The 15,639-nt window shown below is 31.5% G+C and overlaps 2 protein-coding genes across 4 annotated transcripts; one reads left to right on the top strand and one right to left on the bottom strand.

The window, feature by feature from the left end:
- The first annotated feature begins 715 nt into the window (after positions 1-715).
- On the top strand, positions 716-9,910 carry LOC108342609 (protein BONZAI 3-like). Of its 2 annotated transcripts, XM_052878828.1 has the most exons (17): positions 718-1,091; positions 3,490-3,537; positions 4,009-4,157; positions 4,248-4,296; positions 5,055-5,111; positions 6,405-6,584; positions 6,681-6,815; positions 6,920-6,981; positions 7,263-7,359; positions 7,446-7,560; positions 7,644-7,720; positions 7,868-8,005; positions 8,148-8,315; positions 8,396-8,509; positions 8,621-8,717; positions 8,855-9,018; positions 9,301-9,910. In XM_052878828.1, the coding sequence occupies exons 1-16, from the start codon at positions 945-947 to the stop codon at positions 8,989-8,991; spliced, it is 1,770 nt and encodes a 589-aa protein (XP_052734788.1). In that variant the 5' UTR covers positions 718-944; the 3' UTR covers positions 8,992-9,018; positions 9,301-9,910. The 2 variants fall into 2 exon arrangements, 1 of the variants encoding a protein (XP_052734788.1); XR_008249835.1 differs by lacking the exon at positions 9,301-9,910 and having other exon boundaries at positions 716-1,091; positions 8,610-8,717; positions 8,855-8,993.
- A 252-nt stretch (positions 9,911-10,162) lies between these two features.
- On the bottom strand, positions 10,163-15,518 carry LOC108343460 (probable protein S-acyltransferase 17). Of its 2 annotated transcripts, none has more exons than XM_017581765.2 (10): positions 15,315-15,518; positions 15,143-15,236; positions 14,394-14,488; positions 14,127-14,294; positions 13,975-14,047; positions 13,815-13,867; positions 12,180-12,271; positions 12,035-12,087; positions 11,812-11,937; positions 10,163-10,743 (listed from the first exon to the last, which is right to left on the bottom strand). In XM_017581765.2, the coding sequence occupies exons 1-10, from the start codon at positions 15,461-15,463 to the stop codon at positions 10,468-10,470; spliced, it is 1,179 nt and encodes a 392-aa protein (XP_017437254.1). In that variant the 5' UTR covers positions 15,464-15,518; the 3' UTR covers positions 10,163-10,467. The 2 variants fall into 2 exon arrangements, with proteins under 2 accessions (XP_017437254.1, XP_017437255.1); XM_017581766.2 differs by having other exon boundaries at positions 10,602-10,762.
- Between the last annotated feature and the right edge of the window lie 121 nt (positions 15,519-15,639).

Raw genomic sequence — 15,639 nt, 5'->3', positions numbered from 1 at the left:
TTTTTTAAATAAATTATTCCATCGTTTTATAGCTGTTGATTCCCACTATATATATATATATATATATATATATATATATATATATATATATATATATATATATATATATATATTGAATTATTATGAGGAACAAAGTCATGATTCAGACATGTATGCCCATTTGAAGGGGTGTACAAAGCTTTCAATTCAATTTCGGGCACTATTTCTCAGGTACAATTATTTTTCAGTAGTTAACACGTCACACAAAAGAGTTTGAGACTTTCTAAAATAAGATATTTAAAAAGAAATATTTAAAATTAATAGTGTATTTCGTACACTGTAAATTGAAAAACTTTTACGAGAACAATAAACAAAAAAATAAAATAATTTTACCTAAAGTGATGAAAGCATATAAAAATACAAATATTTACTATATAAAATAAATGGAAATATTATTAAATACACATAGTTGATTTAAAATTAAACACTCGAGGAATCTATATAGTCTATGCTTGTACATGGAAAACACACCAGAAATGAGTAAGAATGACTTTTATTCTTTCATATATATATATATATATATATATATATATATATATATATATATATTTTGAAATATAATTTATATTAATTAGGTTTTCATCAACGGTCTCGCTTCTCCTGCAAGTTCTTTAAATACTTGTTGACATAAAATATCAATTATCACTATTATTACACGTTATCTCTTTCAGTAGCATGTGTCCCTTGAAGTGATAGTTCAACGAAACAGATTAGAATACGAATTGAACGACGCGTTTCTGTCACGAGCTATAGAAGGTAACGAACGCACTGCTCTCTCTGTGAAGCTCAAACATAGCCATGTTTGGACAAATAGGCACTGTAAAATCACAGAAACCCTAATCCATTCACTCAATCACTGTTTCATTAGAATATAAAAATTAGAAAGAGTTTTGCAGAGAGAGAAAATGGGAGGGTGTTTTTCAGATATGAAAGGAGGGAAGCAAGCGGTGGGAGGGATACGTGAAGCAGCTACTGGCGTAGAACCGCAAAACGACGCCGTTGATTTCTTTTACAAGACTCAAGGGTTTCAGCAGTTGTTCACGCGAGTTGAGGTATTTTTTCTCAACTTCTTTTCTCTCGTTCAACCTATTCACTGTCGCTGCAATTTTTCTTCAGTTCTTTCGCATACTGCTATGATTTGTTCCCTTCACAGTTCATCTCGTTTTCCGAAAAAAAATGTATAGAAATTTCGGATAAACTTTTTCTTAGATTTGTTAACTATTATTATTATTATTATTATTATTATTATTATTATTATTATTATTATTATTATGATCATCGTTGTTGTATGTTTGACGTTTTCCCTGCGAACAAGTTACCTTCACTCTTACCGTATATATCCTCCAGTCAAACCAAACGGATGTGAACCTGGAAAAGAGCGTTTCAATGTAAAACACAGGGATTAAGGAGAGAGAATTTAAAAAAGAAAGATAATAAATATTTATTAAAATGGGAGAAAATAAATATATCAATTATCTTAAAATTTAACATGATTAAACATGAAAATAGAAGTAAAAAATTATCGGTGTAATAAACTTATCTCATTTTTAATTATATATAAATTTAATTATAATTTTGATCAATAAAAAATATACATACTAATAATATTTAGGAAAAAATAATAAAATTACCAATACTATATATATATATATATATATATATATATATATATATAGATATATGAAAATATCAAAACTATGATACATCTATTCAATGTTACAATGTAAGGTATATATTTCATTATTTTTTCTTCAAAAACTAACCGTTAAATTAAATATATTATATTGATATAATATCATTTGGTATATAAATAAAAATCCATTAAATATATATTAGCATTTGAATTATTTAATCACATTGTAGGATATATATATATATATAATCATTGTATAAAATGATAAAATTTACTTTATATATTTACGTATATTTCTCAATTTTATTTTTCAATTTTTTAACTATGAGCTTTGTTAAACTCCTTGCTTATAACCTATACATATCAACACCTTTATAAGCAAAGAAGGTTTTTCAGTTAATTAATGTTTCATATTATAAAAATGTATATTGACAAATAGAAATAGTAAACTATTTTTGTAAGTTAAATTAATATATGAATCAAAATGAGTATTTTTTTTTTTATCGATCATCAAGTGAAAATAATTTTTTCTTTACTGAAGCCAACAATATTATATCTGCATTAATTGGACTCATTGACTTATGGAAAAGTAATGTGCTTTACTTTTAGACTTTTGAATTATTGCTATGGTCTATATTTTGCCACTTGTTTTATTATATTTGGTTCAGGTTTATTTTTTGTGAATACTTGATTTTTGTTTTTATTATTTTTTTAATTTTTTGGTATCTACCATTAAGTTTATCATCTTACTGAGTATATATCACTTTTCATATATAAAAAAATTATATATATATATATATATATACACACACATATATAATATAAATAAAAAATATAAATAAGATAAAAAATATTATAAAATATATTCAAATATTTATCAATTATATCTTATAATGTAATAATTTATTATCAGATTTTATTATATTGTTAAAATATTATGATATAATATCTCATTATATAATAATTAATTGTCAAATATTTTTAATATATAAAAACCAATAATAAATCATTATATCATACAAAGTTATTTATAATTATCTTGAAAATATTTCATAGAAATATTTATATAAAAAATGATATGATTACATAGATTAAAGTAAAAGTGACCTTTTTGATGGATTAGAAAACAAAAAGTAACATTTAAAATCCTTAAAACAGGAGTAACAATTTTACACAGTTTTTAAAGCTTGAATGATACTTTGAAATATCTTTGTATATATAGTTTAATCTGTGTAGCAAATAAAAGATTTTTTTAATGGTTGAAGTATACATAATTATATGAATAATTAAATCAAAAACATTTTTCAAAACAAATGACGAAATCTGGACAATGAGATTAACGCAACGGTCTTAAACAAGAGAGTGTATATAAATGTGAAAGTGACTCACAATTAAGAAGAGTTAATGAATATAAAAAATAGAAAAAGAATATTTAAGAAGAAAATTTCCACAAACTCATTACCATTTTGAGTTGAAATTGATGTTATTCATTTGCAATGGTTTATATTTCAGTAATGGTGAATTTCCTCCAAAGAAACCAACACATTTCATGGGGTCAGACTTTAGTTTTCTATAAACATAAGCTCTAGAAAAAATACCCAGCCTTGATAGCTTTGACTAAACCCGTCCACCAAAATGAATAATTTATTTATTTATTTTTCTTACATGATAAAACATTTTTAAGTATTTTACGATTGTTTGTTTTCTAATTTATTTGCTGTCCTTTTTCTTTTGGTTCTTTAAATATGCTGTTTTTTATTATTGTTGGAACACTGGACAAATGTTTATAGTCTCACTGTAATATTAATTTTATGCAGTTATCTCTTTCAGCTTCCAACTTACTTGATCGGGACATTACCTCAAAGGTATATTTTCTTTTAGATAACGGTGCAAAATGGACTTCAAAAATTCGAAAGGGTTGTCATTTTCTTTAATATCTCGATGTTTCATGCTTATTTATGTGTGACTTGGTGTTCTTTTTTCTTGGTGAAATACTTTTCCATTTACCTTAATCTATATATCATTGCAGTTTGATATGCTATGCAAACCGATAACAGTTCTGAACAATCAAATTATGGTAACCATGCCATGATTTGAAGTTATTTTGTTTACAAACTAGATGTAAAATATTGTTCGTAGTGTCTTAGTTCCTCCTCAAATTCCTGTAAAGGTCTTGACTGACGACTTTATTTACAAAATCATTTTTTTTTGTAAACTGAAAAATATTTGCCGGTGGCGGAGCTAGGTGTGAATACCAAGTATTTATGGTACTTGTACATTGTTCAAAATAGGCCTTTGAGTATAATTTAGCGCATGTTTTTCTTATTTTATTTCAGAGTGATCCCATGGTTGTGGTATTTACAAAGAAAAGAGATGGTCAATTGGAAGAATTAGGTCGCACTGAAGTAATTATGAATTGTTTGAATCCAGAGTGGATAGAGAAAATCAGTGTTGCGTTTCAATTCGAAATTGTGCAACCACTTGAGTAAGCTATCCTTCATATATGTCTTTGCACCCACAATGTATTGCAATGATAACTTATAATTCCCTTTCTCTCATTGTACTTTTCATTCAGATTTCATGTGTATGACATCGACACTAAATATTATGGCGTTCCCGCTAAGGTTTGTAAAACATAATAACTCTGCCCTCTTAAAATGATTAGTTAAGAATAGGCAAGCTAACGTAATTGGCCAGATTGAATATAAAACCAAAAGCCTTCGAAGTTATCTTTTAAATTTTGTATGTTATAATTTGTAAATTGTAAATCTGTCAATTACTCTATCCAGTGTTTTACAAAATGAAAATGTTAGAATGTAGATTGCAAAAAGCCAACTATTTCATTGGAGATAACTGACCATTTTTCGTGACCAGGAATTTAAGCATTTATAAGTGTTTTAGAGGATTTACAAAAATTATCTGTGATATGCCTGTAGGTTGTTTTTAATTTCTTTTATTAGGATCTCTTTTAAAGAAGGTCATTAAAACAGTTTAGTACCTTGTAAGAAAATAATTTTATCTTATTTATTTTCAATTATATAAATAATTTAGATAATGCTTATATATGAATAAATATTAATTTAGTTATTTAGCTAAAAGGAGTACTAGCGTTGGTTAAATTCGAAAATTCGACCTGTTCAGCTCCCTTCTACTTTATATAAACTTGATTTAAGTCATGGTAGAATCCTATATTAAAATGCATAATGAGAGGGGAAGGGGATGTCAACTTATTAATGTGGTGTGACGTAAAATGAAGCGAGACATAGAATGTTCAGATACGAGCTTTATGCATTCCAAATTTATGTTCTTACTTTCTCTAGCCTGTGACTTGTGAAGTTTGTATGTGAAAACCAAGAAAAAGTTTCATCTGTTGTTCTTGCAGACACTAAAATTGCGAGATCAAGAATTTATTGGAATGGCCAGTTGCACTTTATCAGAGGTCAGCACCATTCTTTTCATTTGAAATCATTGATGACAAACATGATTATTTTGGCGTAATACATTAGTTAATTCTCATTTTTTATAAACAAGTTCACGCTTTACACGGGAGATTTTTATCAACTGTGAATTCTGATAAATGTATACATTTTTCATTTTTGTTTATTTAGGAGGGGGAAAAATAGAGAGATGAAAAGAAAATTTTAAAAGAAGAGGCAAAAATATATAAAGTTTTGTAAATTATATATATATATTTAGTTTCACCTCATTTAAGAATCAAATGAAATGTAATTTAAATACTCTTTTCTCATTATTCTTTTGTGAAAAAGTTTTACAGATAAAATGTAAGAATTATCACAATATATGATATATATTTTTATATTTTATGTAAGAAGTGTCAGTTTTAAATAAAAATACCGTCATTAAATTAAGTAGTTAAGTTTCCAAACAAAATTTAGTAGTTTTTTACTAGAAGGAAAAGTGAAATAATTACATATGCCACTAGTGTAAGCAGCCTAACTTATTATATCATTGATGTTAGGTTGAAGGGCGATTGGACTAATAGGTCAGATTGAGGTATTGATTAGATTTTATGAAACTTTAGTTTGATAAAACTAAGGTGAAGGGGTTAGGTGGCGTTAAGCCCAATACCTGATTGAATCTATGAATCCAGTACCGGTAGATAGATATGATAGGATAATGACTGATACGATTAATAATTATTATGATGGTTATACATAGTAGGTAAAAGGTTGAGCAATAAAAAAAAGTCATTCAATGCAAGGTGTGGCTATTATTTAGAGGTTTTGGAAATTCAGAACTGATAGGATTTCGGGGAGCTGAAGACAAGGGATAAAAGGAGTTCTTGGAAAAATTGACAGCAGTCAAGTGTATATATCCTATTAGTAGAGTTACCTGTATGGTAGAATAATCATACATTACTCTTAGTCTTATATTTATTATTAATTAGGTGAAATAATATGTTGGCCTTATTAAATATCCAAAATCACTTAGTTTTCATGTTAACACGAAATTTAACCAAATAAAACAAATGTAGAACATTGTGCTGAAAACATTTCCTGTTGAAGAAAGCTACTCAGTGGCTCAATATTAATTATCTTAACTCTCAAACTTCAAGAGGGATAGAAAAGCAAATAAAGGGAAGTGTGTCATCAAAATGGTGATCAGATAAAACGAGAAAGAAAACAGGAATTACTAAGGTGTGAGTGAAAATTTATGAGAGAATGTGATTGTGTACACTGAGGCTGGTGTAAACTGTTTTTGTGAGACTCAGATTGTGACTAAACAAAGTAGGAGGTTAACATTAAGGCTCGAAAACAAAAGCGGGAATGGCGGTTTGAGAAACCTAGGAGCAATTACGGTTCATGCAGAGGAGACGGTTGCTTCAAGGAGTGTAGTTGAGATGGTCCTGCGTTGTTCTCGCTTGGACAACAAGGATGTTTTTTCCAAAAGTGTACTTATTCTACATTCTTTTTTTTTTTTATTTGAGTACATATTTATTTGTTTTGTTTGTTAAGCATTTGAAAAATCTCATATTTTTTTCTTCTAGGACCCTTTTCTAAGAATATCAAGAGTGGTCGAGAGTGGAGGTCATATTCCTATCTGCAAAACTGAAGTTATCAACGACAATTTAAATCCAAAATGGAGACCAGTTTGTCTTGGTGGTCACAAGTTTGGAAGTAAAGTAAGCCAGCCATATTTGGGCTTAACATTTGAAGTTATGTTGATATAACTTTCTAATTACTTTTTATTTATCCAGCTTTCAAACTTTTTTTTTCTTCTGTGCAGGAAAATCCATTATTGATAGAGTGTTTTGATTTCAATAGCAGCGGCGATCACGTACTTATTGGGTAATAATGCAACGATTATAAATTGTTTTTTTTATCTATACTAACTTTTTATTTAATTATTCATTATTTTCTTAAATATTTCTATTAGTGTTTTGAGGTTTTACAATGTCATCAAACTATCAGTATTACAACCAAAACGTAGAACTTTTAAATATAAAGATTACAATAAAAAATGTACAAGTATACTGACCAAAATCTTACTTTTAACTTATTTCTGTGGGGCCTTTACTTTTCTAGTTGATGAATGCAAAATATATTGATGTCAAAATGTATTGAATCAGCAAAATGCAGAAGTCGGTAGCGGACCTTGAAAAATTATATAAAGAGCGTACGGGCGCAAATTTTGTCATATCATCCAAAAGCCACATAAAAGAGAAGGTGTGTATTGATCCATGCAAAAGAATTACTTATTTTGCACTACTCCTTTACTCAATCTCTCACTTTTTACAATTTCTTCCATTTAGGTTTTGAAGGGTCAACTGTTTGTGGATCAGTATTGTGAAAAGGAGCGGTTCAGTTTTATCGACTACATATCTAATGGTTTTGAACTGAACTTCATGGTTGCTGTAGATTTCACTGGTAAGTAACCATTGTTCTTCTACTCCCAAAGATGAATATGAATTTGATCTCTATAGTTTATTAAGCGCTTCAAATTTGTCCAGCTTCAAATGGAAATCCTCAACTTTCAGATTCCTTGCATTACATTGATCCACATGGTCGGTTAAATTCATACCAAAAGGTACAATAGATCGACCTCGTTTTACAGCTTATGAGCATGTATTATGGTATTGAACAACTTCCTTATATATGGTATTGAACAACTTCAATAATAGGGTGGGATTATTTGAATCATTGTTTTGCCTGACCAACATACTATTGTTTTTAGGCTATAATGGAGGTTGGAGAAGTTATTCAGTTTTATGATTCTGATAGGCGATTTCCCACTTGGGGCTTTGGAGGGAAGATGCCAGGTGGTACCGTATCCCACTGTTTTAATCTAAACGGGAGCTCCGGTGGCTCTGAGGTTAGAAATTCTTCATCTCTCTCTTTTTTTTTTTTTTTTCAGTAAAACATTGTTATTATTCGCAGTATTTTATGTCCCTGGCACAGCAACTGCATTGTTGGTGTTCTATCAGTTTAACATAACTTTCCTTTTTTGTGTTTAGGTTGTAGGAGTTGAAGGCATAATGGATGCTTATGGCAGTGCTTTGCGCAGTGTCACTCTGTCAGGACCCACTTTATTTGGTCCAGTTATCAACACGGCAGCCCAAATAGCTGGGCAGTCCCTCACATCACACAACAACACTATGTATTATGTATTGCTTATCATCACGGTAAGAAGATAATGAATTGGTGATGCTATTTTCTATTTGATGACAATGAATAATCGATGAAGTGGTTCATGTTCTTACAGGATGGAGTTGTCACTGATTTTCAAGAAACAATAAATGCTCTCGTTAAAGCATCTGATCTTCCCCTATCTATTCTCATAGTTGGAGTTGGAAATGCTGACTTCACAAGCATGGAGGTTTACTACTAATCCATATCCAAGTGTTTTCCTTATACCCTTTAATTATTGAGTAGCATGGCAATGCTTTGTTGCTAGAGAGAATGAATAGATACACTAGTTTGTTTGCAGGCGCTGGATGCTGATAATGGGCGTCGATTAGAGAGTTCTACTGGTCGTGCAGCTACACGAGATATAGTACAGTTTGTCTCTATGAGGGAAGTACAGAGTAAGTAGCAGTTGTTTTGCCTTTTGAGTAGATAATAAACACAAATTTGTTTCTTATTCTCTTGCTGAGTAAGACTCCACCAAGTTCTTTTTATTCATTTCCTTTAAACGAAGTCTCTTTCATGTGTATTTTAACAGGTGGGCAAGTATCTGTTGTGCAAGCTCTTTTGGAAGAACTACCTGAACAATTTTTGTCTTTCATGCAAAGCAGAGACGTCAAGCCTCAGCCACGCCCTTCTCATTTTCCTCAAGCATCCACATCCACCATGCAATAGATTTTACCATTACGGCCCACCCACAAGGTATTCGTTCTTATTTTTATGGTCGAAGAAAGAACGTGACGTTTCGAGAATTTTTTGTTCTGTCTCTAGTCTCGGACCCTACTTTCCCTTCACACTAAGTTCGTTGAACCTCTTATAACGTGATGAAATTGTTGTCTACACCATGAAACTTGGAGGTGCAGAAAGAAAAATTGAAGGTGCAGGAAGAAACCACGGAAAAACAAATGGACCATAAAACTAAAAACTCATCTATTTATTTATCTCTCATGACTTTATATCATCTAACTCATGAGGTTTTGGCAGGTGGGCAGATATAAGCGGCGCAAACTCTTCTGGAATGAACAACTTTTGTGTTTTAGTCTTTCTTCACTTGAATGGATTTGAAGGTAAATTTTTTATTGTTTATTTGAGTGAATTTTGGAGGTAAGTGAGAGTAGATTTGAAAGTAATTTTTTTTAATCTGTCACATCAATCAAATTCTACACTAATTCATAAATTTTACTTCCAAATCCAGTCTCGCTTACCTCCAAAATCCATTCAAATAAACAACAAAAAATTTATCTTCAAATCCTCTCAAATTCATTCAATTACTCTCTCTCAAATCCATTCAAACGAAGCAGGGACATCAAGCCTCAGGCATAAACTTCCACCATGCAATAGAATTTTTAGGAGGGAGAAGAAGAGTGTATCTTATTATCAATAGTGAAATATATCCTCCTGGGTTATCCACTCCTTGTCTTTTGACGACCAATGATCTATTTAGACTATCCATCACTTATTGCATCAATTTCATACTGTAATGGGAATCCCCGCCAGATTCCCTATCTACCTTCTACAGCGGACGGTTCTGTTTTCAGGTTTACAGACCAATTTATATTGATGCCTACTACTGATAGTGCAAACAATAATATAAATTGTAAGAATATTTACATATATATATATATAAATATATATAGAGAGAGAGAGGGAGAGAGAGAGAAACCGCTAATATTAGAAATTGTTTATGATCAAATATACTGAAAAAAAATTAAAGTCAATTATTGAATTTAAAACAGGTTTTCAACCCGTTCGCAGAAAAAAATTAAAGTCAATTATTGAATTTAAAGTCAATTATTGAATTTAAAACAGGTTTAGATTTCGTCCACGAGGAGTTTTACAGCCAATATAAATTAACAAAGAGCAGTGTCACAAAAAAAAAATGTGCAGTGAGTACACAGATATCTTTCTGCTTTTGCTAGAAACAAATAGTACAACACAACCAAAAAAGCAGCAGAGTTATCAAGTACAGCCAATCAATTCAGTCTACACCTAGTCTAGAACTCTAACAGATAATTGCATTTAATATAACATATTTCTGGTTTTCAAAATATTTATTGGGTAATCTAAATAAATGCATACACATACTATCCACTCAATATATGTGCAACTAGCCCACAAAGCTCTTCAAAGACACGTCAGTTATAATCATACTCATCTGGACTTCAATTTGTTTTGTGTAAAGGACCACCTTGCAGAGAAAGGGGAAATAACCTCCTGAATATTGTGGAAGAAGCCTTTATCGTAAACGTTATTCTTAACAACTACCACATCTTCTAGAGGTGATTTTTTAAAAAAGGCTCTCCATTTGCTCGATGAGGGCTGTTTTTCACTGTGAATTCCATCGATACTTTGCTTTAGGGCTTCAGCGCTCACCTTTGCTTCTCTTAGCTTCCTTTGCCACTCAATGTAGTCTTGCCACTTAAAAGTCTGAGATCCACATAGAAACCTTTAGTTTCATTGAGCATTAGGGGAGCATTAGCATCTCTCATAAGCATACAGTTTTCTGGCTAAATAGGACACAAGAATTGAACAGTGATAAACAATATAGAGCAATTGTACTTGTGAACAATTTCTGCATTCCCAAACCAGTAATAACTGTAAGTTGAAATTTAAGCAGCCAGACCTAGATCTTTTTTTTCTTTTTTAATTTCAGATGATGAAGCAACCGTCCAATTTGTGTAGGGTTGTCAGTGCAACGATTTTGCTACTGCGTTTTTTAAGTCCAAGGGAGATTTATAATACATCTTACAAGGGGGAGGGGAAGAGGGGTAAGGGAATGGGAAAGTGACAGAGCACTTGCAGGAGATTGAACCCACGCATAGCTCACTCACCAACTTAACTGACTTAAATATCAGACCACATTAAGGAGATTAATCCCACATTGGAAGGATTCTGCTTTTGTAGGGAAGGAAACGGTGGTACCAGAAGGACTCCGGCATTGGAAACAAACACTCACAGAACAAAAAATAAATTTATCAAAAGTAATATATTCACCAGCATTCCTTTCACCAAAAGGTGGTAGATTATAAAATATCAGTCTCAGGAAGATAAACAAGCAGGCATTACAAAGATCAAATAGAGCCAACAAGACAATCAAACAAAAAGTGGTTTGTTCTAGTGCTACCTAATGATCAATTTGTTTCAAAAGAATTTTATGAAAACTGAACCTCTAACAACGCTGTCAGTTTGTCCAGATGCAAACTTGTTCTAGATCATCATACCACATCAGTTTTTTTACTATCCAGCGATCATGTAAACTTCAAATTAGATATTATGTAGAGCATTTTCTTCTAACTTAATGGGAATGTACACAAGGTATCCATACTCTACATCTCTAATTCAATTATTTAAATGCGTAGCATTCTGATCCCTCCCTTTATGAGAATTTTTATTATCAAATAAGAAAAAAAAAGATAAAGAATTCCTTGACACGACCTGGCTCCTTATAATTTACTAAAAATTACTAAATACATTTGAAGGTTAGGTATAAGGTACCTCATTAGTGGTAGTATTGGTAATGCAAAGCTTTGTATGGTAACCAAAGAAACCAGCTAACAGCATCCCAATGATTGCAAGGAACACCATAAGAAGTATCTGAGTGTTGTAAGAACCCAACAACCACTGTATGATAACAAAATATCACTAACCATTTAAATGGAAAACAGGGAATCAAAATAGAAAACATAATCAGCATGTACAGACAAAACAAATCCCTCACCTGCACAATATTAGGAGCTAAATCCAGAAAAGAATTTTCTATTCCATAATAAACTGCTTGGTTATGACAAGCATAGAGAAGTATCAAAGTTAGTAAAAACAAAAAACTTAATCCGAGGATGGTATTAGTTGCAAATATATATTACCGGTTAGAATATCAACAACTCTTAATTCTCTTAGTCTTCCAGCAAGAACCAAGCCAATGGCAACTGTTCCATACAAGCATATAAGGAAATGCCTACAAGATGTAAAAGAATCACAACTACAAATTGAAGCAGAGATGAAGAATGTATAACCTATTGCAAATCTAAGGTAAAGTTGAAATCGGTGACTAATGATTATTACTAAGATTTTCTAGTTATCTATACTACATCTCATTGGAGGGGAGGAAACAGATTGAATAGCATTTAAAGATTGCAAAATAGCACATTAAAAAACACATCCTCACAATGTTTTGAAAAGTTCAAGACTAAAGTGATAATGAAACAGTGAATTGGTAAAGAAATAGTTAAGTACCATGTCGGGAACGGAAGTTTTCTTTTCAGAATACAAATAAAATTAATGAAACAGAAAATAGATACACAACATAGTTATTAGAATTGTAAATTCACAATTAGAATCCTACAATTTGACACGATTTGGCAAGCTGTGGTAAAGATACAACAAGAATGAAGTTAAGTTATCTTCTAAAACAAGACAAAGAAAAGTGAGAGGGAAGAGATGATAAAAGATAAAAAAAGAAACTGGAATGCAGCAGGGCCATCCAATCACTCTGTACGCTAAGGAAATGGATAGAACTTAGTATTGTGGAAATGGAAATTACGAACACCATTCATATTTAGTGGTGTAGCCATCTGCCCTATAGTACAACAGTAAGAAAAAATACAAAGGAACTGGTAACTCAAGGGTTCCAAAGGCCAAGGAAAAGCCAAAAAAGAAGGAACAGGAAGGATGTTTAAGCATATAAAAATTTCTATCCAAAGTGCAAAAATATACTGGCAGTAGCCATTTTTTGGTTGGGATCAAATATAATCAATCACAGTCTTATTTTGATATATATCATCTACTGCAGTAGTAGTCTTAGGATTGATTGGAAATTAATCTATTGATCTCGATTGAAAATAAACCACTAAATGAACATGACTCTAGGAATAGGATTTAACTCATTGATTGTCTCTATATTGCAACGCAGGTTTATTCAGTTGATGGTTGAAGAATTGATGATTGATAAAGAAACATAGGATCCAAATTTTATGGAATTAATGATTGTTGATTTTTATCAATTATTACAACATTGGATAGTAAGAGAAGAAAACTTATATGATCACGATTGGTCATGAGAAGGAGATTAGTAAAGTTTGATCCCAACAATGCTGTGAATATTGTTCAACTTTCTTCATTTGTAGTTAGTTCTTCAATCAATTGCACTCTCTTATAGCAAGCTAACTAAAACTTGTGAGTAATGTTTTTATGTTTATAATTGGAGAAAATCATCAATTACTTGAACAGAGCAATATAAGAATAATTATATCACACAAGTCAATGAGAAGCGACTTTAACTTATCACTATCCACTTTGCCTATTTGCCATACCAGCCAAATGACCAACAGATACCTCTTGGAATATTTTTTGTGAACCTCTAATTTTATTTAAGGAGAGGAAACTTCAAAAAAATTTGCTTAGTCTCTCAATGCATTGTACATTCTGGGGTTCCTTTGGTAAGGGAGTTAGATTAGACTAAACAAAAATGATACTTATGTAAGAATACATGTTGAACTCACCATAATAGAAATGCCATGAAATACCGTGTGTTTTTCTCCCCAATGCAATTGTTCTGCGAGTTAAACAACTTCAGTACATCTTCAAAAAAGTATATGATATATATTAAATGAGAACCACACGAGCAACCTTATCAAGAGGAGAGTTTCAAATATTACTAACCATCCATCCACAGTGATGATCAAATCGAGCAACACACCGGTCACAAATGCTGCAGTGTTTAGACCTAGCAGGTCTGCACAAAAAAATTAAGACAGTTTTATAGATGACATAGCCAACATTTCAACAAAATTCAACAACAGTGTCAAACTCACTTTGGAATTTTGCAAGTGGAACATTCTTTCTCAGAGTAAATAATATTATCATAGGGATAAGCAGAAATATAATTAGAAACATTCTCAGCGTTTACGGTCCCTGGATCAGAAAAGCTGGTCAAAAGAAAGAGCAGAATTCCAACAGCAACTGCCAATAAGCTTGTGTACCTAAACAAAAATATAAGATCTAACAAAATTCAGGATAGAATAATGCTGAAGAAACCATTAAGTAAAAAAGTGTACAACACTGGCCCAGCACTACACTACCTGTGAATTCCACTTATATAGTATCCGGGGATATAGGCAAAGCAAGACTTGGCAACGAAATAATAGGTAACACTGATTATCACAATGTATATGATCTGCACAAACAGAAGTTTAATATTCAAAGCAATGGAGAACATAAAAAATTGCAGTCAAGAATTTCTGAAAAGAAAAGAAAAACCACGATCTCACCCCTAGGATAATATGCAATGAGTTAAATTATTCTTTTATTTCCTATAATTGTCCCCATTTTATGTTTTAATTCCTATACGAGAAAATATGAAGTTCTGGTCCTCCCAAAGTTTTCAATGATGTTATAAATATAATGATGTTATAAATATGGTCCGAATTATCTCGTATCCACATGGGAACCGGAACTTACAGTTTTATCGTACAGGGACTAGAACTTTTAAAATATAAGGACATTCAAGATTGTGCAAGTTAAGGATATCGCCATGATCCTAAAAGGATATACGAACTGGAGGCATTTGCATCCCTTTCGTAATTATGGCATACAAATGACACAAATAAGAAGTATTCACACGTCAGAAGTGAGCAAATCGTAACCTAGATTGTATAAAAAACGATTTCCGTAATGAATTAGGCGAAGCAATTCATCCAATGAAAAACTAGAGGAATTGCTTACGGATTCTACTGTTATGCTAGTGGTAGGTCACAAAGTCATAAGGACCAACAATTTCACTGAAAGAGAAGTTGAAGAAATGGATTGAAATAGAAAAGAACAGTAGTACCTGTAGAAGAGGATTGGGACGATCGCAGCAGTAATATTCGACAGAAAGAACTGCATCCATACACTTATGGCCGAAAACTGCGCCAACGAAACGTCTGCAATAGAGAGAGTGAGAGATGAAGCCATTGAAATTGAAGGAAGCGAAAAAGGAAATTTGAGAGAAAGAGAGTTACAGGAAATAATCGTAAGCACCGAAAGTGAGAAAATGGTGTATGCGTTGGATGAAAGTGCCTTCGAAAATTGGCCATCGACCGCAGAGGAAAGAAACAACGACCACCGCAGTGACCAAACCATGGCAGACCAACAACCACTCTACGCCCATTACTCCTTTTTCCTGTGCCTATGCCCATTTCATCATTTTTACACCCCTCTCCAGATCCAAGGGATGAATTTTTTTATTAATTATAAATTATAAATTATAAATATATTACAATAATATTATTATTTAAATGTGTCTTTACTTTTCTAAATTTTAGATAAATTTGCTTGATTCCATTT

Source organism: Vigna angularis, chromosome 6 (assembly GCF_016808095.1).
Source record: "Vigna angularis cultivar LongXiaoDou No.4 chromosome 6, ASM1680809v1, whole genome shotgun sequence".
In the NCBI taxonomy this organism is placed as follows: Eukaryota; Viridiplantae; Streptophyta; class Magnoliopsida; order Fabales; family Fabaceae; genus Vigna; species Vigna angularis.
Note: the sequence above shows the minus strand (reverse complement) of the source record. Positions and strands in the feature narration are given on the sequence as shown.